Source organism: Archocentrus centrarchus, chromosome 5 (assembly GCF_007364275.1).
Source record: "Archocentrus centrarchus isolate MPI-CPG fArcCen1 chromosome 5, fArcCen1, whole genome shotgun sequence".
Taxonomy (NCBI): Eukaryota; Metazoa; Chordata; class Actinopteri; order Cichliformes; family Cichlidae; genus Archocentrus; species Archocentrus centrarchus.
In genome coordinates this window covers 22909820-22935970 of record NC_044350.1, presented here as the reverse complement: position 1 = coordinate 22935970, position 26151 = coordinate 22909820, and the positions used below count along the sequence as shown (strand labels likewise).

The 26151-nt window shown below is 40.1% G+C and overlaps 1 protein-coding gene across 1 annotated transcript in view; it reads left to right on the top strand.

Annotated features, from left to right (window-relative positions):
• LOC115779959 (multiple epidermal growth factor-like domains protein 6) overlaps positions 1–25693 on the top strand; it is a 61605-nt gene extending 35912 nt beyond the window's left edge. Inside the window, 32 exon segments of the mRNA XM_030728865.1 lie at positions 6787–6909; positions 10057–10182; positions 10905–11027; positions 11485–11607; positions 11753–11890; positions 13173–13295; positions 13488–13610; positions 15801–15971; positions 16488–16619; positions 16738–16866; positions 16991–17119; positions 17265–17399; positions 17757–17891; positions 17997–18122; positions 18210–18223; positions 18225–18342; positions 18661–18789; positions 18917–19048; positions 20074–20202; positions 20297–20343; positions 20345–20426; positions 20765–20806; positions 20809–20892; positions 20982–21110; positions 22321–22449; positions 22594–22722; positions 23140–23268; positions 23387–23518; positions 23613–23741; positions 23837–23965; positions 24962–25087; positions 25235–25693. Of these exon segments, the coding sequence (XP_030584725.1) occupies positions 6787–6909; positions 10057–10182; positions 10905–11027; positions 11485–11607; positions 11753–11890; positions 13173–13295; positions 13488–13610; positions 15801–15971; positions 16488–16619; positions 16738–16866; positions 16991–17119; positions 17265–17399; positions 17757–17891; positions 17997–18122; positions 18210–18223; positions 18225–18342; positions 18661–18789; positions 18917–19048; positions 20074–20202; positions 20297–20343; positions 20345–20426; positions 20765–20806; positions 20809–20892; positions 20982–21110; positions 22321–22449; positions 22594–22722; positions 23140–23268; positions 23387–23518; positions 23613–23741; positions 23837–23965; positions 24962–25087; positions 25235–25515 (3926 nt within the window). The 3' untranslated portion in view covers positions 25516–25693.
• Positions 25694–26151: the final 458 nt, after the last annotated feature.

The window sequence follows — 26151 nt, the reverse complement described above, 5'->3', positions numbered from 1 at the left end:
GTTTTGATTGTGTTTACTCCACAGTCAGGTCATATAAAAAATGCTCTTGGGATAAATTATGGAAGCTAGAGGATTGAGAATGCCTGAAAATCACATTTTGGCCTTCACCATGTATATCAGTCGCTTGTTATTACCCTCTTTAATATCTATATTGGGCACAAATGGTGTTGTGATCTGTAGGTTGGTGGTTTTAGCTCCTTAGTTTCTACCAATGAGGTGCCATTGAGCAAGCCTTTTAACCCTCAGACTGTGACTATGCTTCAAATTATTTATTGAAAAAGAAATATTCAATGCATTTTATTAGTTAAACTGTACTTGGAAATATCACCTCATGCCAAAACAATCTACTTATCAACTCAAGTGAATCACAGTATCAGCTATTTTTAAATTCCAGACTGTAGATGATAAAATGATCTTGATATTTGCTCTTTCATGACTCAGTACCTGTAGAACAAAAAAAAAAAAAAAAACAGCAGCTGCCATTCTATCATGAAGCCCGGTATCTCTGCCCAGTATCTCATCAAAATTGATATTTTCCCATGAGATTTGTTTTCACTCCATGATAGTTTCTGGTTAGGAAATCTCTGCTAGTCCTTTAATCAGAATAATGAATCCTGTGTGCACCAGCCAAGCCTAGAGGAGAGACGCTGGAGTGCTCCGTGATACGGCTGCAGGAGGAACCAGTGAGAGATCTGATCCAGGTCACGGTTATTAGGAGAGCTGATGTGAACATCACAGCTGGCTTTCATAGCTGTCTGCCTTAGCCACTGGTGTATATTGGAGAAAAACAGCTACCCTCAGCATTAATGTCCTAATTGCCTGTAATTGACGGGGTATTAACAGAGGTAAAAAGAAGCTGTCTGGAAGCTTTCGATGTTTGATGCTTTAGACGTTTAAGTTAGAGTTGTGTGTGTCTCGTTGTGCCTGTGGAAAGTGATCTGCTTTTCATTTACTTGACAGCCTGAAGCGCAGAGGGCTGTAGAAGTGCATGGGTCCAGATGAGAGACAAGCCCATTGAGTTAGCTTTTCACATACACTTTCTATAAAAGAGGGCCATATGTATGGAAAGAACTTGCCTTAAACCTTCTTGCCTTAAACCGTTACCTGGTGGCAAAAAAAAAGGTGACAAAACGGCCATGCTGCTCACTATTGTAATGAGTTCATGGTTTTGATCAGTAATCTCAAGTCTCACTTAATACATTATGACAACATTTAATAAATTATTGTATGATTCATGCAACAATTTTTATTCTTCTTATTTATATGTGTGTGTATATATGGTTGCAGGTACAAAATACATTTCACTGTGCATTGTACTGTGTATAACTGTGCATGTGACAAATAAACACTATCTTATCTTATCTTATCTTATCTAACATCATTTGTTTCTCCGTGAAATCCAGCACCCACCTGTGAAGTCTGATTTTAAAAAACAAGAGCAGTGGGTGGCATCAGGGTATCCACGTCCATCCATTTTGTATAGTCTATGGCTCTCAAGAATAAATCACCAAGATTGTAAACAACTGTGTTAGTACATTGGGCAATCTTGTTTTAAACAGGCTTTATTTGTTTAAATCTGGCAACATGCTTACATTTCTTTTTATTTATTTGTTATGACTGTGCAGGTCTGACACAAATGGTGCACAGAGAGCCAGCAGTAACAGCTGTCATGTTGAGCGCTGTAGTGTCGACATTCTAGCTGACACGTCATGTTAACTTTTAAGCTCGGACCATTGCAAACTGGAAGGTGGGAGTAATACTTGGCACTTGCAGGATAATCACAAACCAAAATCAACAGGTACTAGATGCCCATGCTAACCCCGAGAACAGAGCACTTACTGTAAAGATTATTTTTAAAGGAAAACATCTCGGTGTTGCCAAGTCTCTCTTTACTGGTACTTCATCCACATTTCTTTGTTTTTTTTTACTCTGGGGAGTTTTTTTTTTCTTTAACAGTTATGGCTCTGAGCCTATTATCTGTATTCCTTACTTAATCAGGCAGCTTTTCTTCTGTACCTGCCTGGCAATCATTGTCCCAATGATTTATTGCTCAAATATGTTTGCATGTGGATTCACAAACACAAGATTGTGTACTTCTGGGTACTTCTCAGATTCTCGCACAGGTTTAAGCTACAGAGACCTGAAGTCTGCATAATTAAAAAGAAGTCATAAAGGTTCAAATTGAAGAAGAAGCTTCTTGAGATCATTCTCCTTGGAATGGGGGATGGGATGCTGATCATGAAGATGATTTTGCACTTTTTAAGTTCTATACGGTGCTGTTGTGGTCGTGCTGCAGTGTTTGTGTGTGTTGGCATCAGATGAAAGAGCACAGTAGCTCTGCTATCGAATAGTCCATAAGATGCATTCCTTTCTCAGATGTTTGGATTGAAAAAACTGAATTTGACTTCTGGCGCTCATCAAATTTGACGTTCCTTTGGTGACAGATTTTTTTGATACATGTCAATATCAAAAGAAAAATATGTTAGTCAGCACATCCTTTAGACAATTCACATTCTTTCTTCACCTGAGTTATGAGCCCTCATAAATCCTCACTTTTTACACACATAATATTCTTTGAAGAAATGTGAAAATACAGTGGCTGAGGAGTAAAATGAGGGAGAGAAATCAATCACTGTTGGCTTGTGAAATACAGATTTTTTTTTTTGTCTGTGTTGTTAATACAGTACTGATACACTCTCTGTATAGGCTGGGATTGAAAGGGAAGTGTGGGGACGAGTGGGAGAGAGAAAAAGGAGGGAGAGGAGGATCTATGATGTGATGGACATTGGGCTTTGGTGGATGGGAGGGTGAAACAGAGAGGGAGATGGAGGGAGGGGAAAAGAAAATTCAGGAGACAGAGTGAAAAAGAAGTGCTCACCATGTTATTTTAGACCACTCTTTACTGGAGCATGGTCAGTTATTTTAATAAAACATAGGGTTAACAAAACTTAACAAAAATGTTGACAATAGATGTTTTGCAATAGATCTTTGGGCATTTCTAAAGTCAGATTTTTTTTTTTCTATTTTAAATGATTTTTGATTTACTTTAGCCCAGCCATGGCTTTGTCACCAGGATTTTGGATTTTGTTTTTGGTGGTCACTGCAACGGTGGTATGTCTGACATCTGCTGCAAACTATCCATACAGTTACTATAGGAGGATTTGCTATAGGCCACACTGTTACCATGGATACCATGGCTACAACTTTGGCTACCTGGCTGCAGGTAAGTGATAATTGCTGAGATGAAATGCAGATGAAGCGGTGTCAGCAGCTCTAATGCTGACTTTGAAATAATAAAAAAAAAAAACAGAAATTTATTTAACACACCTTCATGTTATTTTACAATTAATGTATTTGCATCACATTCCAGAAAATTCAAACACTGGCATTTCTCTTTTGAGACTTTAAGCACATTTTGTTTTTAGGGCTAAGTTGTTATGTAGGGAGTTCACAGTAGCAGGAGGAGTTAATCCATCTCACTGATAATGTGTCTGCTAAATTTATCTCTGATAAATGCTTCACTTTTATCAGCACACAAAAAAAATGAACTGTAAATCCTGAAAGATGTTTGTAATGCTAACACAGACAAGCCTGGAGGCTCTCAGTATATAGGTCAGTATTAATGTATTAATGTAAAATATATCTTTTTATGTTTGTAATGACTACTGAGGGATAAATGCACATGATGAAGCATGTATTACATTTACATTTAATATAACAACATTGCTGATAATCGCTGTGGTTTTTTATGTTTCTTAGATGTAATTCTTAGAAATAAGTTAACTTTTCAAAAATAATTTTTCTAATGTGCAAAAAAAAAAAAAGAATCACCTTTCCTAAATGGACCAAAATCATTTTCCATGAAGACAACACCGTGCTGTAGGTAGCTACAGGCGGAGAATTAATATACCCTGTTTAAAAGCCAAGGGCTGTTGAGGCTTTGGCTGGAGATCGAGGAGGATCATGTTCTGGATGTGGAAAGCAGGCTGGAGGAGAGACTGTGTGCTGCAGTCGGCAGAGTAACAGCAGCTCCACAGAGTTGGTCCCATTTCATGAAAAACCCAAACTAAAGGACAACATTGCAGCGTGGATGGAAAAATGAAAGGAAGGGGTCCTGCCAGCTTTTTAGGGTAAAATGAAGCTGGAGTTGGCAGCAGGGAGAGCAAGAAGATGAAAGTTTAGAACCATTTTTTTCTGTTCCAGGCAGTAGAGCTGAAGATGCTGTGGGATACGACTGACAGTGGATAAGTTCAGCTGAAGGATATTGCTATAATTCAGCTTCTTGGGTCGGTTTTATAAGAACCATTAAGCGTGTGGATTTTAGTCCCTTTATGCTCACAGCCTTCATTTATGTTCTTTATTCTAATCATGTTCTTGTTTTTATTATCCTTTTTTTTTATCATAATAACCACTGAGATTTCAAAATTTACAACATAACTTTCCACCATCATGTCCTATAACATCCCGGTGACAGATTTGGGGTTTTTGTAAAGACCTAATTTATGTGTCAAGAGTCTGCACTGTGGAAACATGAATACTGTGATGTGATGGTGTTCACTGTGAAGCTCAGCTTTGGATTGTCCGACTGCCACGCTGCCTCTATAACACACAGTGTGACATGAGCACATGGAGACCAAATTTTCTTTTGGAGATTCATATTCAAACGTCTCTCCACGGACCACAAAACTACCTTAGCTGCCATAATCAATATTTTTACATATTGTACTAAAAGACTTGGTGAGCGTCTAATGTGAAATGGGTCACTTGCACACATGATCCCAGAGATTCAAAACCCAGCTCTGCAGTTCCCCTCAGGTCTATTAATAGTAGTAGTTTCTTTCAGAGAGTTCAGCTGCAGCTGTTTTGTTTAGTTGGCCAGCAATATTCATTTTCAGACACAACAGGCAGCTGTTTTCAGTGAAAAAGCTCTAATAAGCCCACGGTAGTTGTAGATGGTGAACATATTGAACCATTTATCATTTACAGATATCCCTTAGGAGTATGTGAGAACTAAAATGCAACAGAAAGTGAATACTGAACATTAATTCACCAGATGAGCAGAAATAAACAGTCTGTTTAATCCCAAACATGATCTTTTCCTCTAACCAAGTACTTCAGCTGCCAAAATCTAACCAAATTTGTCACCTATACATCTTCTTCCATTTATCCAATTCAGGGTCTCTCATAATTAGCAAATGCTTTAACACAAAGTCTGGCATTTCAACCTAAAAGGTAATAATATAATAGGACCAATAAAAAGGATGGCTGGATAATGTTGCACATACATTTGGAGTGTGTTCTGTATGTTTGCAGTTCAGAGTTCTTAGGTTGTGTTTGAGTCTGATTGTTCTGGTCTTCGGTGATCTGTATCAATTCCCAGAGGGTAGTGGCTCAAATAGAGGGTATCCTGGGTGAGTGAAGTCTCTGGTGATGGCTAAGGCTCTGCTGGTGTAGCGGGTGTTAACCACCTCATCCAGTGAGAGGAGAGAACAGACGTGCACCGCCATCTCAAGAAGCTTATCTAAGAACTGTGGGAATCATTGCATAGCAAAGCCAGATATAGACGCATCTGTATATATGTATTTATGTGCAAATCTTTTTTCTCACTTAAGGAATGAGACACTCTTTATTCTTTTTAATGATGATGGAGGGTTTGTGCCTTTAATGTTTAAAAGTTATCTCTAGATTTTATTTATATTTAACTGTTTACAACACTGCTTGAAGACCAAATGTGTGGTATGTGAAATAAGGCAGTCGAATATGACGCTAATTAAATAAAACTAATATTTATCTTCAGTAAATTAAAATAATCAGCTAGTTTTGGAAAAGCTTTAGAAAACTCATTTTAAAGGAATTCCAGGGAATTCTTGAAATAGTTTCTTTCTGAAGAGCTGCCTGAGGTCAGGACTGTTCCGAACGGCACATTTCTCAACCAGACATTTAACTTGGCACAGAATGATGGTATTTTACGATGTGTCGGCTTTTTACAGGCATCAGTCGGCAGCCAAAATACATTCACACTCACCTTCTTAATGTGTCACGTCACTTGTTGCAGTCAGCAACATTTCCAGTAACTATACTGTGAAAATTCTAGTAATATTAAAGCTGATGATTCTAGTAATATTAAAGCAAACGGGTGACTTGTCACCAGTCTGGGGGGTGGGGAGGTAGGGTGGGGTGGTTTGAGTTAACATCCTACAGAACCACAAACAGACTTCTTAACGTCTGCTGTGGAAAACAAACAATTTTTTTTGTGTGTCTTAGAACGTGTTTAAGAACGTGGTTTGTTTCATTAGAAATCTGGTCACACTGTGACGGATTGTGTTTCTCTCACCACTGCTTTCTCAGATGAAGAACCCCCTTCTTTTGTTTGCTTACAATCCACACGCTCGGCTGAGAGGAATGTGTATGTTTTGCATCGTCCACTTTAACTTTCCATATGTTTGTTCACCCGAGGGGCTTTGACAAGAAGGGCAGGAATTTAAATTTGGTTTTAAATGTTTGGTAGTTGTTACCACATGGGGGAATTTGTTTGTTTGAGCTGCAACACACTTGTAAAATACTTTCCCTTCCCATCCATCACCTCCTCCTTTCTTCTTGAGGTACATCTTTACCCTAAAACCTATATTATTCCTCTCTCAGCTTGGCATCTCATCTGGTTTTATTCTGGTAACCTTTTTTTTTTTCTCATAATGAGAGGATTTATTTAAATTGCACTCATTTCTCTCCCATTGCTCCTTTTTTCCCCTGCTTCAGTATTTCTATTGTCGCCCTCCTTTTGTGCAGATACTGATGAATGCCAGGTCCATAATGGAGGTTGCCAACATAGATGTATTAACACCAGGGGCTCCTATTATTGTGAATGTCACCCGGGCTCTCGGCTTCATGTGGACGGCCGCACCTGCCTTGGTGAGTAATCTTAAAGCTTTGTTGTGGCTGAATAACAGAACATCAGTAAACACTGAAAATAGCATTGCAGAATTACAGTACCATAATCTTTAAGTTTGTTGCAGGTATAATGTATAAATAAATATACTGTACATCCATAAAAATGCAAGAAGTTCCAAAAACATGAAAGTCATTCATAAAACTTTAAACAAAGTAAGACCAAGTAACACAGTTGACTAAAAGATGATGATGGAAAAGATGTGAGGTCTCGTCCTCCATTTAATCCAATTAGAAACAGAATATGAAGACCTCCAAAGATGCTTTTTAATGTAACCTCAGTAGTTCAATACTCACATAAACAATGAGGCAGTGGTTTGGAGGAACTCAACTACTGGAACCTTCTTTGGGTCTTTGAGTATTGTTATTTTTTTGGTCATTATTTCATTGACGTTTAGCCACATATGGTTTTTGACATGGGTACTTAATCATCTAGACCACATTAGTAATGTTTCAGATGACCCCTTTGGTTCTGACAAAAAGCCCTATTGTGGTGTGGTTCAAATAACATTTGCTGGTAAAACCACATTTAGTCAGTTCATGCAGTTTTTCCCTTCACTGAGTATCTTGTGCAAAAGACATTTTTGAAGGTTTTCTTTCTTTCTTTCTTTTTTTCTGTGAGTGAATCAGGTCCAACACTTTGTCCTGGAGAACGTTTGTAGTATAGCTGCATCGATTTTCATTATTGTTTAACCATTTAGGAACCTCAAAATGAGACCCTTTTGACCTTTTATCATCTAAAAAAACCTAACAAACATTTAGAGATGCTAGCAGACTTGGACAGAATGCTAATGAGTAATCCACAACTCATTGTGACAACAAAACAAGATTATTTTTGAAGTGTATGGTCATAATATTTTAGTAAATAAACCTGTTTATGTTTTGGGTTTCTGAACCAAAAAAAAAAAATCAGCCAATATATCAGATTTTTACGTCACCAAATATCGGTATCGGTCTTGAAAATCCCATATTGGTCGGGCTCTACTCTTAAAAATGTTCAGTTGCAACTGCTTCACTAAATGTGGTGCACTCTTCATCCTTCTAAAAATAATATTGACAGTTAAATTCTGTGTATCTCCGGGGTGCAAAGCGTTAATCTGCTGAATTGCTTCTTGATTAGTCATCTGTCAGTAGACAGTTTTTTTTAAGTCATTAAATGGCTCATTTTGTCCAAAAACTCAAAAGAAATCCAGGGTATAATCACACAGGACAAAGAAAAGCAGCAGGTTCTCACAACTGAGTATAATTATGGTTTAGCCCCATCTCTCTGCATTTCTGTGTACAAGATCTCTGTTTATAGAAATTGTTTGAATTTGTCCTGCAGAGCTTCAGCTGGCCCTGATACACCAACTCAGTGTATTTAATGATTTTGTTGCTACAGCCTTACTTGGCCAGATAAAAAGTAGCTTAAGGGCACTAATATGTGCATCTTACTATTTTAACTGACATTGCTGAGTTTGCCCATATGAATCTACTTCTGCTACTCCGGCCATGCAGTAGTATTTACCATTAAGCTGTAATTGCAACTAACCAAAGTACCTTTCTTTACATGTGTTGCATAGCCTCAGAGCTCAGGGAAAAAAAAAAAAGGGCGTGTGAAAGTCTGCAGTTCCATGACAAGTCTGCAAACTTTGTCCGCTGAAGTGAAGTGATTAAATGGACTTTATGCACTTTGCGCCTTAGTTTGAGAAACAGGTTTATGTTTGAGGTATCACTTACAGTGAAATATTCAAAATGAAATGAAATTGTTTAGCTTTGACAAAGTCAGAAAAAATAAAGAAGGCCCAGAGATTCACAATCCATACATTCTAAAAGCACTTACAAATAAACTGACACAGTTATTATAAGTTAGAAAACTATTATGAATCCATCTTTTCCCTCCATTAAATACTGCTCTTGTCCTAACACTCACATGAGCTTCATCCCTTCAGTCTGCGTGGCGGCCTGTCACTCGACCTGTGCGGTGCTTATTCAGTATCTGTACGCTCTTCCTGTCATATCAGATATGTTAACTCTGTGACAGTTTTTTTTTTTCAGAAATAGCTGATAGACAAAAAAAAACTATAAACCTGGATCTGGTTTCTTCATCAGGAATGTACACAGAGCGTCCTGTCTGACATTCAGAGGAAAAATCATTATGTGTTTCTTGGCTTCATAATGCAGAGTTATCTCATTTTCTTATAGAGCTCATCTGTCCCTGAGAGGCTCTCATGTGACAGCTGTTGCATTAAGAAATGACTGATTATACCAACAGTTCACAAATGGACTGAGTCCAGGTGAATGCTGCTTATCTGTGATGCTGCATATCTGTCAGTTAAAACTGCAAAATGTGTCCATGCTCACAAATATATTTAGTGCTGAAATCTCGCTGTCCATTACAAGTGAGTAAACGATTATGTCAGTTTGAACTACGTGCCAAACAGAGAACATACATACTGGATGAAGGACCACACATGGCAATCAACAAGTCAGTCTCTGTCTCTCTGTTCGTCTTATCCAGCTCTTGATCTGCCAGCAGAGGTTAGATGTATCCCACACACTTAGCGTGAAGCTGCATAATATTTGAGCTGGAAAGCACTCTGTGGTTTGACATGTGCTTGGGATGGAGGAATCTTGACTCCGGTCTGTGAGCATGAAAAACAGAGCCTTTGAGAACACCAGGCTGTTCACGCCTCAACCTGTTTTTTTTTGTTTTTTTTTCTTTGAAGAGATCCAGATTGATCTGTTGCTACAAAGAGGGGAGACTCAGACAAGGAGGACTACTGAGCTCGCGTTGCTCTCGGCCTCATCAGCATATGCTTGCTGTCCACCGCAGGCACCCTGCCATTCAAGTCACTCTGTGATTTTTGGTGTTTCTGTTGTGATGGATCTCTCATTGCTCAAAGCATAACAATTCTCTGAGGTGTTCTCTGTGAGTCTCTGAGTGTAGGAATGTCAGTATTGTGACCTCTTTAAGAAACCTAAGCTTTCTCAAGGTGTGAAATTTCAGCTACAAAGACCAACATGACAAATCACAGTGGAATGATTAGCTTCTGATTTTTATTCCCTTTATTTTGTCCTTTTATCATATCACATGTTTTTTTTTCTTTGTCTTTTGCTTTTTTTTTTTAGCTGTGCATTCATGTGCCATTAGCAATGGAGGATGCGAGCACTACTGTGTGCAGCAATCTGTTGCTCATTTTCGCTGCCGCTGCAAACCAAACTACGTGCTGTCGGAGGATGGCAAGCATTGCAAATGTGAGTGCCCACGCTTCTGAAGTCTGTTGTAGGAAGCACTAAAAACACATGTTTATATGACACAGTGCTAAGAACAAAACAAAACAGGGAATAATAAATTGATGGATGATGGAGGGACGCAAGCCAAGTAAAAAAAAAAGTACTTTGGATGATTATGAAGGTGTGATTCTGCAGATTTGATCGTACCATTAAAAACACATTGCCTGCATCTGCTGCCAATTCTAATTATCTTACAGGATGTCTCAGCTGGAATATGATTAACTGTCTTTCATGGGATAAGATATTTAATTGGAATGAGTCACAGCAGTCTGGGTTGTTTTTGTTTCTCAAATTGTGTTTTGATGGCTTGCTTCTTTTAATCAGGGCCATAAAGTCAAATATGGTTCTCTGAGGGAGGGAAATTATACATATATGTATTTTAAATTGCTGTCGTCTAGATGCTTTTACTTTGTAATTGTTGGCTGCAAACAGCTTCCTTTAATTTTTGCGGAAAGGTTTTTATCCCAACTGCTGGACAGGCTTACGCAAGTTAAACACACACAACTGTGAACAGAGAATGATAAAGCACTAAGGTGGAAGTGCTGGGTGGGTTTAAACCTCTCCACATGCTCTGCATTAAGATGCAGTTTACAATTTTCTCCTCTGCTGTGTCTGACGCGTTCCTTGCTTGATTGTCAGCATGTGGATTTGTGTGTATGAGCGCTGGCTTTTTTGTGTTACAGTGCAGGATCCCTGTGGAGATCAGAATGGAGGATGTATGCATGAGTGTCGGGCTGATGGTGGCAAGGCCCACTGTGATTGTAAAGCTGGCTACACCCTAGCTGATGATGGGAAAACCTGTGAAGGTAAACTGACCAGTAGTGGTATAGGTAGCTGAGAGGAAACTGAGTGCTGACAGAAACTGGTTTACTAAATAACATAAATGCATTTTTGTCAGAAGTCAAGATTGGAGATGGAAAATATTATTATTTTAATAATATTATTTAATTCAGTTGCTAATAAAGATGTAGTGCCATGAGCTACTAAATGTTCCCTGGTGGTTAAATAGTTTCATCAACTGATGTTTTCAAGATCAAGTTTCATACATGATGTAGGTGTAAAAGATTTTTTTTTTCTTTTTTTTTTAAGTATTTAAAGAAAAACAATACTGTCAGCATCGAGCAACAATGACCTTGAAGCGTGTAAAAGTGATTGGAATCATTTTTAAGAACTGAGGGAAATGGAATAGATTTGTAAGAAGTGCACATGCAAGCCAGATGTATTTCCTCCTAAAATTCAATCTGTTTTTCCATTTTCCTCCAGATATTGATGAGTGTGAGACAGAAGAAGGCAACTGCGCTCATGGCTGCCACAACACTCTGGGCTCTTATGTCTGTGTTTGCAACGCTGCCTATGAGCTGGGATCTGATGGAAAGCAGTGTTACAGTCAGTTTAAATCCTCGTTTAAATTCCCCCCAGCAACCCTGAATTGGATAATTAGAAGTGGATGGATGGATGGATGGATGGATGGATGGATGGATGGTTGGATATTTTTATTAACACACCTTCATTATCTTATTGTGTATTGAAGGAATTGAGATGGAAATCGTGAACAGCTGTGAGAACAACAATGGTGGATGTTCACATCACTGCCAGCATTCAACCAGCGGGCCTGTCTGCACTTGTAACCATGGTTACACGCTAGATAATGATCTTAAGACCTGCATTGGTAAGAGAGTGTGATACAGTCACACACACACACACACACACACACACACACACACACACACACACACACACACACACACACACACACACATATATATATAAACAGTTGCTCTAAATTAACAGTACTGGCAATTAACAAAATCATTTTTTGATGTTTCTGTAATGGTTAACCAATAACTATGCACAAGCTCTTTTATCAAAATGATGTTTTTAATGTTAAAACATCATTTTTGTTGTTAACCATGAATTCTCAACTTCTCAGTTTCACAAAAAAGCAGAAAAAAATAGTAAAGCCTATGACAGTTATTTACTTGTATTCCTAAACAGAAAAATTAGTTTAGTGGTTGAATGTAACGCTTCATTAATTTCTGACTTCTCAGAGAAGACCGTTGTGCCGCCTCAAATTTGAGCATAAAAACAGGAATTCTGTTTATTTGCCCAATAAACAACAATATAAATTTTAGTTTTAAACAAATTTTGACTGATTTCTAAAATCTTTGTGTTTTCTTGTTTTTGTGACAGGTGGTCCAATATATTTATTAAGCAGTGTATATATTAAACTTATCGATAGGCAACATTTTTCCAAAATTTTTGTTAAACTTCTCTATTATATTATTACTCTTACATCATTTACACTGTTGAGACCTAAACCAACAAACACCCAATATTCTGTTTATTTGAAACAGCAGTATGAAACTGTCAGTGTTAATCTTCATCATTCAGCATAACTGTAATGTGAATCAACTCTTTACTAGCAATAACAGAACGTTTTAAACTTCATGATTTATGGCAATGCTGTGACTTAAACTGAATTAAAACTAATGCGGTCGGCTTGCTACAATGAAGAAAATGATGAGAAGATGTGTGATAACTATAATTGCAGATAAGCATAAATAGTCATTTTTGCATTTACTGGAGACAACGGCACAGTTGGCATAGAAGATCACATACAATAAAATTAGGGAAAAAAGAGAAAGTGAGAGACTTCAAAGAGCTCTGAAGGGCTTTTTCCCCCACTCTAATAGAAAAATGCACTTATGGTCAGGAGGTAAAAGAGTATTTTTGGAAATAGAACTTAATATTTGCTCGTACAAGCCAGGGTTTGCAAAGAAGGGTGCACATTTCAGTTCACTCCCATTAACTTCCAGTTGTAATTTTAACCTTAATTGGCTGTTAAGCCCACACAGTTTAAATTACCTCATAAATTTTCTCTCATGCAGCACGGAAGCATATCGCTGCAGTTGGATCATAATTTTTGTCTTCCCTTTTGTTGCGTTTGGCAGATGTTGACGAGTGTGGAGAGCAGGTCTCCTGTTGCGAGCAGGACTGCACCAACTACCCCGGGGGTTATGAATGCTACTGCTCTGCAGGATACAGACTCAACTCAGATGGCTGTAGCTGTGATGGTACATAATGTTTAACCTTCACAATCATGGATGGCACTCACTTTTATATGAGACAGACTATTTAATCTGCTGAATTTGGAAGGAAAGTTCAGTTTGACACACACAATGTTGCCTTTGTTTTAGTGAGCACCATCAATGGCCTTTCTCAGTTTTTCCTTTTGACGTATTTAATTCTGTGTCTGTGTTGTTTAGATGTCGACGAGTGTCTGGCTGCTCACGGTGGTTGTGATCACACATGCCAGAACAGCGCCGGTTCCTTCCAGTGTTACTGCCGTCGGGGTTTCCGTTTGGATGAGGACCGGCATTCTTGCATTCGTGAGTATCAGCAATCATGTGTAAGCGCGTGGGCGAGTGGGAATCACACCAAAACATTCCAGTGGAAAACCTGGCAAACTGACACTGTTGTGCCACAAAAGTCATTTAGACAAAACTTTAAAAAGGGAGAATATGAAAAATGGAAATGTCAAGCTAGGAAAATGTAATCTACATGCTGTTACAAGGAAATTCAAGTTTATCTGGCAAAGTGATAGTATATAAACAAACATTAACGAGCCAGCTTCAAATTTGATGGCAAAACTGGATGAATCAGTGGGATGCTGGGACTGTCAGTAAATTAGAGTGGCAGTAGCATTGTCCTGTTTTGAGTTAAGTGTGAGAAACCCAAATCAAGCATTAGTTAAGGCAGGCCACAAAGTCAAGCTCAGACACAATCCTGGCAGATCAGCTGATCTCACTGCCAGTCCACATCAGCTGATGACTCAGCTGATACCCTTCTATGCATCCATTTGGCAAATCTTATATGGACCGCACTGTTGTACTTCAGTCAGCGTCTTTCCAACCCACACCAACCCCCCCCAGCTCTTCCAGTACAGACATGTTTTTTTCATATCTGTATTGGGGGTCCTGCTGTGACTCTCCCTGCCTCTGGCTGGTTTGGAGGTCTCAGAACAGAGCCATACAACATAAATTACTGCAGACAGAAATAACAATGTTCTTTTGATTATAGTGAAGTAGACCAGCTTTTGTTGTATAACCACCATTGTGCTTTATAGACATACTGTATATTAGTTGTGCCAATGATAAGTGTCACCTTTTACAATAATAACATTACTGACATCAGCATATTTTTATGTGCTCCAGCTTTTCCATTTTTTAACATACCATCACTTTTGCTCCAAGTAAACTTTCAAATTGGCTAAAGTGCACTTGGAATTGTCAAAGAATTTATTTCCATATGCAGTAATGGATCCCCGTGGAGTTAACTGTAAACAGAGCCTGTGTTTTGTAATCTTGTGGTCTAACAAACATGCTCGATGCATTTACTTTGTCATAAAACATTTGCAAAGTTATTCTTTCATAAAAGATTGACATCTGCATTGTTTACATCCAAGATCATCAGCAGCTGATTTTGTTCCACTTGTGTGTGTTTCTGCATGCATTAACTGTGGTCAGTTGAATAATATTAAACAGTCAGGAGCATACACTCACTGGCCACTTTGTTAGGTACATCTGTTCAACTGATCATTAACATAAATAGCTAGACGGCTTGTTGAAGTTCAAACCAAGCATCAGAATGAGGAAGAAAGATGATTTAAGAGACTTTGAACGTGGCATGGTTGTTGATACCACATGGGCTGATCTGAGCATTTCAGAAAATACTGGGATTTTCCTGCACAACCATCTCTAGAGTACAGAGAATGGTCCAAAAAAAGAGAAAATATCCACTGAGCTGCAGCTCTCTGGGTGAAAATGCCTTGTTGATGCCAGATATCAGAGGAGAATGGCCAGAACGCTTCAAGTCGATAGGAAGGCAACAATAACAATATCAGCTTGTTACAACCAAGGTATGCAGAAGAACATCTCTGAGCATCTTGAAGCAGATGGGTTACAGCAGCAGAGACCACACCAGGTATAACTCCTGTCAGCTGAGAATGGAACACTGACTGGAAAAACATCGCCTGGTCTAATGAGCCTCGATTTCTGCTGTGACATTCGGATGGTAATTCGAATCCAGTAGAGCACCTGTGGGACGTGGAACAGGAGATTCACATCAAGGCTGTGCAGCCCACAAGTCTGCAGCAACTGTGTGATGCTATCATGTCAATATGGACCAAAATCTCTGAGGAATGTTTCCAGCACCTTGTTGAATTTATGCTATGAAGAACTTAATAGCATAAATTCAACCTGATAGCAAGATGTACCTAACAAAGTGTCCGGTGAGAGTGTGAGTCACTCACATTCAAAAGCATATGTATGTGCATCCTTAAACATGCATGAGACAAACAAAAACAGGCCATTTGCTGCCCTCTTCTCAGCATTGTGTATAATCATGCCACCACAAGCAGTTTTACCTACATAAATGCCAACTGCACAAAAATTAAAGATTCTTGAAGATATTGTAGTAAAAATCATGGATTTCTCACCCCTTATTTTGAAGATGCAATGATATGAAACCTATGATGTTGGTATATTTTGTGTAATTTACTTTTTTTCCTCTCACTGCAGCACTAGATGATGCAGTCGAGACCCTGTCCAGCGGAGGCTCCATTGAGCTGCCTCTTGTTCGCCCCCAGCTCACCTTGCTGCAGGACTACGGCCAACCCCTGGAGCGCTTTGACAACTATGAAGATGATGAAGGGGAGCTGAGAGCTGAGAGTAACCTGGCAGAGAAATTTGGTGAGTTTCCTCTCAAACCCCTATTGATTTATTATCATTAATGGTAAATCTGCATCTGATTATAATGTTCCCATGAAGCTGTCCGACAGACTTATTCAGTGATGGCAGGAACACATCGTGCAATGGGGCTAATTATTTTGCTTCATGCTTTCAGAGTGTTCGTACATCCTAATAAAGTACCACAATTTCTCTGGCAGGCATGTTGAGGGTTATATGGTCTGGCAGCTGCTCTGAGTCTGAAGCAGGAAGTCGGAGGCTCCGCTTTGTGTCATCCAAACTTGACCAAAGAACATGTTGAACATGCAATCTAACATAACTGAAAGCTGAAGGAGTAACACCTGCAAATATTTAAATGTATGATGCTGCAGTCCCAGTGGAATGCTTTCATTTATTACATTTGTGGTTTGGAGTTGGCGCGCTGTTAAAAATGTTTCTGAAGGTCAAATATCCTGAAAAACACGCATTTATATTAAAATGTAATCAGCATAAATTAAAGCTGAGTTCTTGTGTTTTCAGTGTGTTTGGATGACACTTTCGGCAGTGACTGCAGTTTGACGTGTGACGACTGTTCTAACGGAGGAAAATGTAATCCGTGGAAAAATGGCTGCGATTGCCCCGACGGGTGGACAGGCATTATCTGCAACCAGAGTGAGCACTGACCCAACAAACACTGACCTTCCTTACACACACAAACACCTGTGTATACCTGTCAGTCTTGACTGTTTCAGCAGTGATGGACTTTTTTTTTTCTTTTTCAACCTCACAGCATGTGCAGAGGGATATTTTGGTAAAAACTGCTCCTTCCCATGCAAGTGTAAAAATGGTGCCAGCTGTGATCCTGTCAGTGGAAGCTGCCGCTGTCCTCCTGGTGTGAGTGGAGACCTGTGCCAGGATGGTGAGATGCTTCTCTTTGTGTTTTATCTTTCACTGAAAGCAGTTTTTCTTGTTAAAATATCATCTAATTATCTCAGAGGTACACTGGCTATCTTGCGTTTACTGAAAAGTATTTTTGGGTTCAGGCTGTCCTAAAGGCTTCTTTGGGAAGCAGTGCAACAAGAAGTGTAACTGTGCCAATAACGGACGTTGCCACCGTACCTACGGAGCGTGCCTTTGTGATCCCGGACTCTATGGACGCTTCTGTCACCTCAGTGAGTCCCACTGCTTACACATCAACAGCTTTTAATCTCTTACTTCATGTCAAGAGCTACAGATTATAAAAACAATAAAAGTCAGACCCACTCTTATTTTCACTATCACTTCAAGTATCTGTGATTCCTTCATTTTAACCACCAGCATGTCCCAAGTGGACTTTCGGACCCGGCTGCTCTGAAGACTGTCAGTGTGATCAGCAGAACACTGTCGAGTGTCACCGGCGCTATGGCACCTGCGTCTGTAAGGCTGGTTACACTGGTAACATCTGCAAGGAAGGTGAGTGCAGGGTCAAAAAGCACAAGCTGTGTTCTTCTTTTTATCTGTAGTCTTACTGTTTATAAGAACTACACAAATACAAAACCCAGAAACAACATTAAGGACAACACACACCCCCAACACAGCCTGTTGACATGTCTGCTCTCATGTAGACACTATTCTTAATTAATATGTCAGTTAGCAGTATCCTTTACTCTCAATGCCATTTCACACATGCACCTGGCCCTTGAACTTTACCCTGAAGACCTGTATGTAAAAATTACATGGTTTGAAATCATACTGTGTAATTGAACGTCTTAATAAAACTGGGAGGGGAGGGTGATGCTGTCATATTAAAGTGGTCTCTGTTGTCTCTAGAATGCAAACCAGGTACTTACGGAGCCAGCTGTGAAAAGAAGTGTGCCTGTCCGTCTGGAGTGTCGTGTCATCATGTGACTGGAGAGTGCCAACAGCAGTGCCCTCCTGGTCGTCATGGGGAGAACTGCGATCAAGGCAGACTTTGATTTTGCATGCTTTAAGGATTATTTGTAGGGTTTTTTTTGTTTTTTTTTTGTAGTCCTGTGTTGACATGAATCCTTTCCATGTATCCTCTGTCAGACTGTCCAGCGGGAAGGTTTGGACTTGGCTGTGTTCACTCTTGTAACTGCACTGGTGCACCATGTGATAAAGTGACAGGACAATGTCAGTGCCCAGCAGGCACATCAGGAAACCACTGTGAAAACTGTGAGTGCTGGCAATTAAAAAAAATGAACAACTGACTAAACCTACATGATAAAAGTCATAAAAGAATGTTCATGATTACCTTTGCAGTGTGTCTGGAGGGTTTTCTGGGGTCCAGGCTGTGCCGAAACCTGCCCAGTTTGTGAGAATGGCGGCATATGTGATAAACACAACGGTTCATGTAACTGTCCATCAGGATTCATGGGAAGGCTCTGCCAAAACTGTGAGTAACAGCATTTTTGGGAAAGTTTCTGTAGCAACAGGCACTAAACAGTCAACCAGATGAGACGGGTGGCAGCACTGTGGAAGGTTAAATAGTGCAGTTTGGATGTGAAGCCATATTTTCACTGGGAAGAAGAAATGTAATTCCACTTCCACTAACTGCTGGCTCTTCAAGACTCACTTCAAGACTTCACTCATGGCTGAATCGCAGTGCAGAAATGTCATGGGAACTTGGTGCTTTTTCATGTGGTCAGGTGGAGGTGGCTGTGGTAGATTAGTCTTGAAGTTTTTTATTTATTCATTTTTTTCTTTCACGCAGCATGCCCAAGTGGACGTTTTGGTCAGAAATGCCAGATGAAGTGCATCTGCGAGAACAACGCTCGCTGTGATCCAGTGAGTGGGCGGTGCACCTGCCCTCCTGGCTGGACTGGGCACAACTGCAGGAAAGGTATCATACTGCAGAGTATGAGCAATCACTGCTGACCTTATCTAAAGTGTGCCATAAAACCTGAGGAGATGTATGTGGAAAAAAAACTCCACAACAAATTGAGCTTATCTATATGACTGTGTTGCAGCCTGTGATGCGGGACACTGGGGGGCCGACTGTTCAGAAACCTGCGACTGCAGAAACGGAGACGGAAGCTGTGATGCTGTGACAGGACAGTGCAACTGCGAAGCTGGTTTCACTGGAACACGCTGTCATGAAAGTATGTTATTATGTGTTTGTGCTGCAGCTTACAGTGGTCGTCCTACCTTGGTGTTAACTTAAAAGTGTACCTTTTTAAGTTAAGAGTATCTTCTTTTATTTTTATCAAAAGAGATAGAAGATTAAAAACTGCGAGTTTCCAATTAGTCTTGCACACTGTTCACTGGAAGTGATCATCAATATTCTGGACACTACACACCAAACAAGAGAACAAGAAGTGAGTTATAGGAATATAATTAGGAATATTGAAAGAATCACCTCTTTGTAGGACTTGACCTGTGAAAATGTGGGAACATTATTGTTTTTTCCTGAGATGGAAAAAATATATAATATTTTTATAATATTATATGTATTATCTGACCTCTGCTAGCCTCTGTACCACTGTGTACTATCATCTTGCCTCGCTGTAAGAAGGTCCCAGGATTGAAGACACCGACCAGCTGGGGCCTTTCTGTTTGGATTATCTCTCAAAAAACATGCATGTTAGGGTAACTGGTAATTCCAAATCAGCCAGGTGTGAATGTGAGCAATGAATAGTTGTCTTTCGCTGTGATAGACTGGTGATCTGTTAACGGGTGTACCCTGCCTCTCACCCTGTGACAGCTATGATAGGCTCCAGCCCCCCTGTGACCCTGAATTGGGGTCATGGATGGATTATTTTTGACTCCTGCATATTTCAAGGAGCTTTAATGCCAGCTAAACACAATTAGGAGGGTGATTATTAATATATATATATATATATATATATATATATATATATATATATATATATATATATAATTTTGAAACAAAAACTAAGTGAATAACATGATGCTTACAGTGTTGTCTTTGAAAAAAAAAATAGCTTCATTGTTTATCATTCTATGTGGCGCTCGTTTGCGATGCCTCTAGAAGACACCAAAGTAAAATTCTGAAATATTACAAATGACTTTTTATATTTACTTTTTACATTGTATTGCACGGCAGTCTTCATTATAAAACACCCTTGTGTTTTTCTGTAACTGTGCTGTATGTGATGTCCTTCAGAGTGCCCAGCAGGTATGTTTGGTCTTGGGTGCCGCCATCGGTGTCAGTGTGACAACAATGCATTGTGTGACCATGTGAGTGGAGCTTGTACCTGCCAGCGGGGATGGACGGGGACCTTCTGCGAAAAGCGTAAGAGAAGCTGCTTGATCGTAAAGCCAAATTCTCCTACTTAGTATGCATGTGTGCTAGTAACAGACATTCTTTGCATGTCTGCGCGTTGCAGCATGTCCTCAGGGTTTCTACGGTTTGGACTGTCAGGAGAAGTGTTTGTTGTCAAAATGGCGCGAGCTGTGATCATGTCAGCGGTGTTTGTTCCTGCCCTGCTGGTTGGATCGGCCTGTTCTGCAACCTCAGTGAGTACCACAGAAAAAAATTCAATTAACAGATGCAGTCCAGTGTTGTTTAAAAAAAAAAAAGGTGAAATCAAAGGCTCAGATTGTTTGTATCATGACATCTGCTGGAGCTTCATATGAAGTGAGGACACCTTTCAGACGCTGATTCACAGTAGAACAAAAATACGCTGGTTTCAGAGTTATTTGGGAAAACCCAGCAGCCCCGTCACACATGAGAAAGTACCAACTTGATGTTCCCCATGCTGAAGCCTGTATTATTTACCAGATACTGGAATTTCCACTTTTGATCAGCAGAGTTCATCAGGAGGTAATGATATTGTTTGTCTCTCCCATGGCAGCATGCCCAGCTGGTTTCTATGGGGAAGGATGTAATCGAACCTGTGCTGCCGTAACGATGGCATCTGCCACCCGGCCAGTGGGCATTGTGTGTGCACGCCAGGGTGGACCGGACCCAGCTGCACAAAAGGCGAGTTTATGCAACAGAGAAAGTGATCACCTGTACGACAAGTAAAGAAGAGGTCACAGGGTGGTTTTGACTACTTTTTTTTCTCTCAGAGTGCCCTGCTGGGTTTTATGGAGCAGACTGTCAGCAGCGCTGCGTGTGCCAGAATGGAGCCGCCTGTAATAAGACCAACGGAAAATGTGCATGCGCCAGTGGCTGGACAGGCACAGCCTGTGAACTGGGTAAGATTGAGGGATGGTGTGAGTAAGAGTTTCCATGTGTTACCACTAAACCACTCTCAGATTGATCAGGGGGGTAAAATGATTTACTGATATTGAAATCTGAAAAATGCTAACATAAATCCAACGAGATTGAGGCAATTTATCTAAACAATTACATTTGTAGGTAAACTGAAAAATGAGCATGCTCAAAATGTTATAAATAATCCGTCACTGTGCAGGAAAATGCTTCACATGTCCAACTGTCCTCCCTTGTTTTACTCTCTATGGCCATCCTCATGATTGTGTTTCCAGATTGGAGTATTTTCCTTTTTGGATACTAGTTATTTGTACTGATAAGGATGATGGTCAGAGCTATAAAAACACACAAAACCCTTAATTGATTTACCAACATCAGGATCTCCTACAGATCTATAAGAATATATTCATACCTCTGTTTTTAATACCAGCTGGAGCAGAAGATGAGACTGTAATTCAGGAATATCTGTTTTTCTGTAGCTATAATGTGATCATTCGACATACGTGTACCTGTATAGATTTTCATGTGCTAATTCAGCCCCATCTTGTTCCAAACCAACAAGTTAAGCCAAAGAGACGTCTAATAATGATGTTGGTTAGTCACAACAGAAAGGCAGAAGAATAAAATCACCTGAACCCTGAAGTAAACATTTAAAACAGTGGCCTGTGGTTGTTTTACTTTGCTCAGGAAATGCATCAGTCTGAGTTTAATTTGCTGCCTTAGCTCATTTGTTTTTGCCTGAAGTCTAGTTATTTGCTGGCAGCGAGTGCGTTTCTGCACCGCAGACTGTGCCACTCTGTAAAGTTTCAGTCGACCCAGCGATGACATTCCAGCTCCTTCTCCCTCTGAGCTCCACATTACACAGTATCCTCCCTCTGTGCCTGTTACAACCTTTCCCCATCAAGCTGTGCCAGGCTCAGCCCCCTCTTTATGCCTCAGGAACCTCTAATCCTGTCGCTGGAATGTCTTCACCTTCCAAGTTCTGTGGCTGCTACCTCTGATTGCCAACACCGTGCTCAGTCCAATTATAAAAATGTTGGGGTGGGGTGGGGTGTCATTTTGCACTCCTCAGCAGAATGTGACAGTGGAAGTTCCCTTTTTGTATGCAGTTCAAATCAAGATGTCTCTGTTCTTTCTCTTCTCCTGTCTCACTTGTGTGTGTCTGCCTGTGCGCGCTGCTCTGTGTTTACACAGAATGTGTAGCAGGCCGATTTGGGGCGGACTGCCAGCAGCAGTGTGAATGTGAGAACAGCGGCCAGTGTGACAGACGGACCGGACGGTGCAGCTGCAGCGCCGGGTGGATCGGAGAGCGCTGTGAGAAAGGTGGCCTGTGGGTGAAAACTAACTCACCTATAGAAATTTTGACGTCATGGAGAAGTGCTGCACTGTGGAAATTGTGCCACTCTGATGGGAGTTCTGTGGGGTTTTGTTAATTATAGCCTCTCATTTGCACATTTTTCTGCCCAGCATGTGATGTCGACTGTTTGGCGTCCGGCTGCCGGGAAGCGATGCACTGTCTGCACGGAGCTTCATTGCCACATGCCACCGGAGAGTGCCAGTGTCTGCCAGGGTGGAGAGGAAAAGCCTGTGACAAAGGTATAAAACTGCAATTAAGAAGGATTTTGTGCTCTTGCAACCTCTAGAGGACAGAGCTTGTACTGTTCAATAATAAACCTTTCTAATTTTCAATCCTCTACATGCATTGGCAGGAATAAGAGAAAAACTCAAGATTTTGGATCAAGCCCCGTGAATAGTATAATTAATCATAATTTTTTTTGCATGTTTCCATTTTCTCAAGCTGAACCTGTGTATGTTTATACCTTTATTTAATTGCTTATTAATATAAAGCACATTGGTTTTATTCCAGTCTATTGTGTTATTCCTAATTGCATGAGTGTTTGCTCCTCTGTCACTCCCTGTTGACCTTTTTTTTTTCTGTTTTCATTATTGAAAAGTTTAAATGTGACATGTAGAACTAAATATCTGATTTAGTTTTCCCTCTGCATCCTGCAGCATGTTTGCCAGGTACATATGGAAAGGGCTGCTTGCAGCGCTGCAACTGTGCACAGGGCACATCCTGCCATCACATCTCTGGAGAGTGCGGCTGTCCTCCCGGATTCACTGGCAACGGCTGTGAACAGAGTGAGCTCTCCAAGACTAACTTTTCCTGCTAAATCTGCTAAAGACACATTTCTGGAGCCTCAGAAAGCACAAATGTCTGTAAGCACATTGTATATTAATGATTCTTTCCCTTTATTAGCTTGTCTGCCTGGAACCTTTGGGCACAACTGTAACCAGGTCTGTCAGTGCTCTGAGACAAATCAGCTCTGCCACCCGGTGTCTGGATCATGTTACTGCGCTCCAGGTTTTCATGGCCCCAAATGTAACCAAAGTATGCATAAACAGCATTGTCATAAATAAACATTAAACCAAGATAGTAGGTTAAAGCAAATAAAATAATTCAACTCTTTGTTATTCATATTTAGTCTGCAGAGAGGGTCATTATGGTCCAAACTGTGAAAGAGAGTGCCAGTGTGAAAACGGAGGGAAGTGCACTCCTTCCACTGGAGCCTGTGAATGCCCAGCTGGATTTATAGGACCACGCTGCAACATCAGTGAGTCTGTCTCAAACTCTGACAATGACAGTGAGTAAATTAAAGAGTGTTACAGTGTAGGGTGAAAAGTGTGTGATGTGTCCTTGTGGTGACAGCGTGTCCGACTGGGCATTATGGTGTCGACTGTGCCCGGGTGGCAGTGTGTAGAGATGGAGCCCAGAATGACCCGGTCACCGGTCGATGCGTGTGCACCCCTGGACGCAGAGGAGAGGACTGTGGAAATGGTTAGCTTTCATTATTGCTGATACGTTTGTGTTGTGTGGCTTGCGAGCTTGTTAACAACATCAGATCTCTGAAAAGAGGTCATCCAGTCATGTTGAAGTCCTCTACAGTTTTCCATTCATGTGATAGTGAATGTGTAAGCTGTTTTTCATACATTTCAGAAAAAGATATGCAAATTATGAAATATGATATATATATCCAACTGTAAATAATAGAAAAGAGGTGCAACAAGAGACTGGAATATATAATTATATAGAAAGGCTGAGTCACTATGAAAGACTACGTAGGCGAGAGTTTGTGCCTTTCATCATCTACAGTACATAATTTCATGAACATATTCAGAGAATCTGAAGAAGTCTCTGTAAATACAGGGACAAAGCAGAAAACTAATATTACCACTAATAATACCACCTGAGGTGGCACCACTTTAAAAACAAGAACACCACTGAAATCTACTGCTAGCAACATCTTAATTCTGCAAATGCAACCGTGCAAACAATAAATATAAACAAGATGCAGAAGGCTGCATTGTCTCCACCTCATTTAAGGCAGAGTGAGCCAAAGTGAAAAATTCTCATGCGTCCTGATTAATTCAAATTTGAAATTCTTTTTTTTAAAATCATGATCGTTACATCCTTCAGTCTGACGAAGAAAGACACCGTCCTTATTGTCCAGCATTGGTGATGATATGTGGGGGAGTTTTAGTATGCATAGCATGGATGTCTTTTTCAGAGAAGGCTCTGCTTATTTCAGCGTCACACTGCCGAGCCCCATTCTGCACGTTAGAGGAGTATGAATCCATATTTGCTGCCACACATTGAAAACATGTCACATTATGAGTTGAGAATACGACAGGAGGCCCCAAATTGTTGATTAGCTGTAATTCCATATGATGAGCAAGCATAGGAACATCATTGTGCTTTCAGAACTACAGCATGTTATGACAATTCTGCCTGGATGTTCTCTTGAGTTTAATTTGAGTGCGTGTTTGGCCTCAGGCCCCCCGGGCTGGTTTGGGGCAGAATGTGTCCAACGGTGTAACTGCAGTAATGGAGGAGTGTGCGACTCTGTGACCGGCAACTGTACCTGTGGCCTGGGCTGGACTGGTGCACACTGCAACATCGGTGACAACCTACTCTTTTTTTTTAATATACATCTTGTATTTGTTGCAGCTGTCCATTACTGTATGTTTGATTTGTTGTAACATGTTGAAATCATGTAATCAAGTGTCATGGCGAGTCATGTCTTCTGTTTTGTTCTTCTTGTCCCAGAATGTCCGGCGGGAAGATTTGGTGCCAACTGCCAGCTGAAGTGTAGCTGTCAAAATAATGGTACTTGTGACAGAGTGATGGGGACGTGTCAGTGCGGACCAGGCTACTATGGACATCTGTGTGAACACAGTGAGAACTGGACAGACACACACATACACACGCACGCAAAGAATGACCTCCATTGTTGTTCAAAAACACGAGTAAGTCATTGTAATTCCACAACAAACACGGACACTACAGCAACGCCCTGGTGCTGTAAATTCTTTTTATATTTCTTTTAGTGCTCACAGTTGATGAAGATTTGCATGAAGTTAAGGCTGTGCAAGAGATTGCAGCATTTGTAGTGAAGAAGAATGTACAACGTTATCCACATGAAGCACCTCAACAGTTCTGAAGGTCCTTTAAAACATGATGAGATGAATCATTCATGCCAATACAGAGATGTGACAGTGTGACAAATCTGTGTAAAATCCTCAAGTTTAACCTTCAAAGCTGTTTGTTCAAGATGGAGAGTTAAAAAAAAAAATCTGGTGCTGTGACTCATCCACTGTTCAGTTTATAAGCTTGGGGAAAATATTTAGGATTTTATAAAAGTGTGAGTATATACATTTTATGTCATTTGATATTCTCAAAGAAATCATCCTTTAAATATCCATCCATCCATCAAGAGACATGCACATATTTTATTTAACAAAATAAGCTAAATTTCTTACATAATTGTTTCCATACAATTATTGTAGGGTCTTTACCTTACAATATAAAGCAACTTGAGGTGACCGTAATTTGACACTATATAAATAAAATTGAATTGAATACAAGCACTGTGCAAAGTTGGGAAAGTTTTTGATTTAATCTGAACACACTGAAGGTTGATATTTGTACAGATTTGTATCTCCTTCAAATCAGAGCAGAGCGTT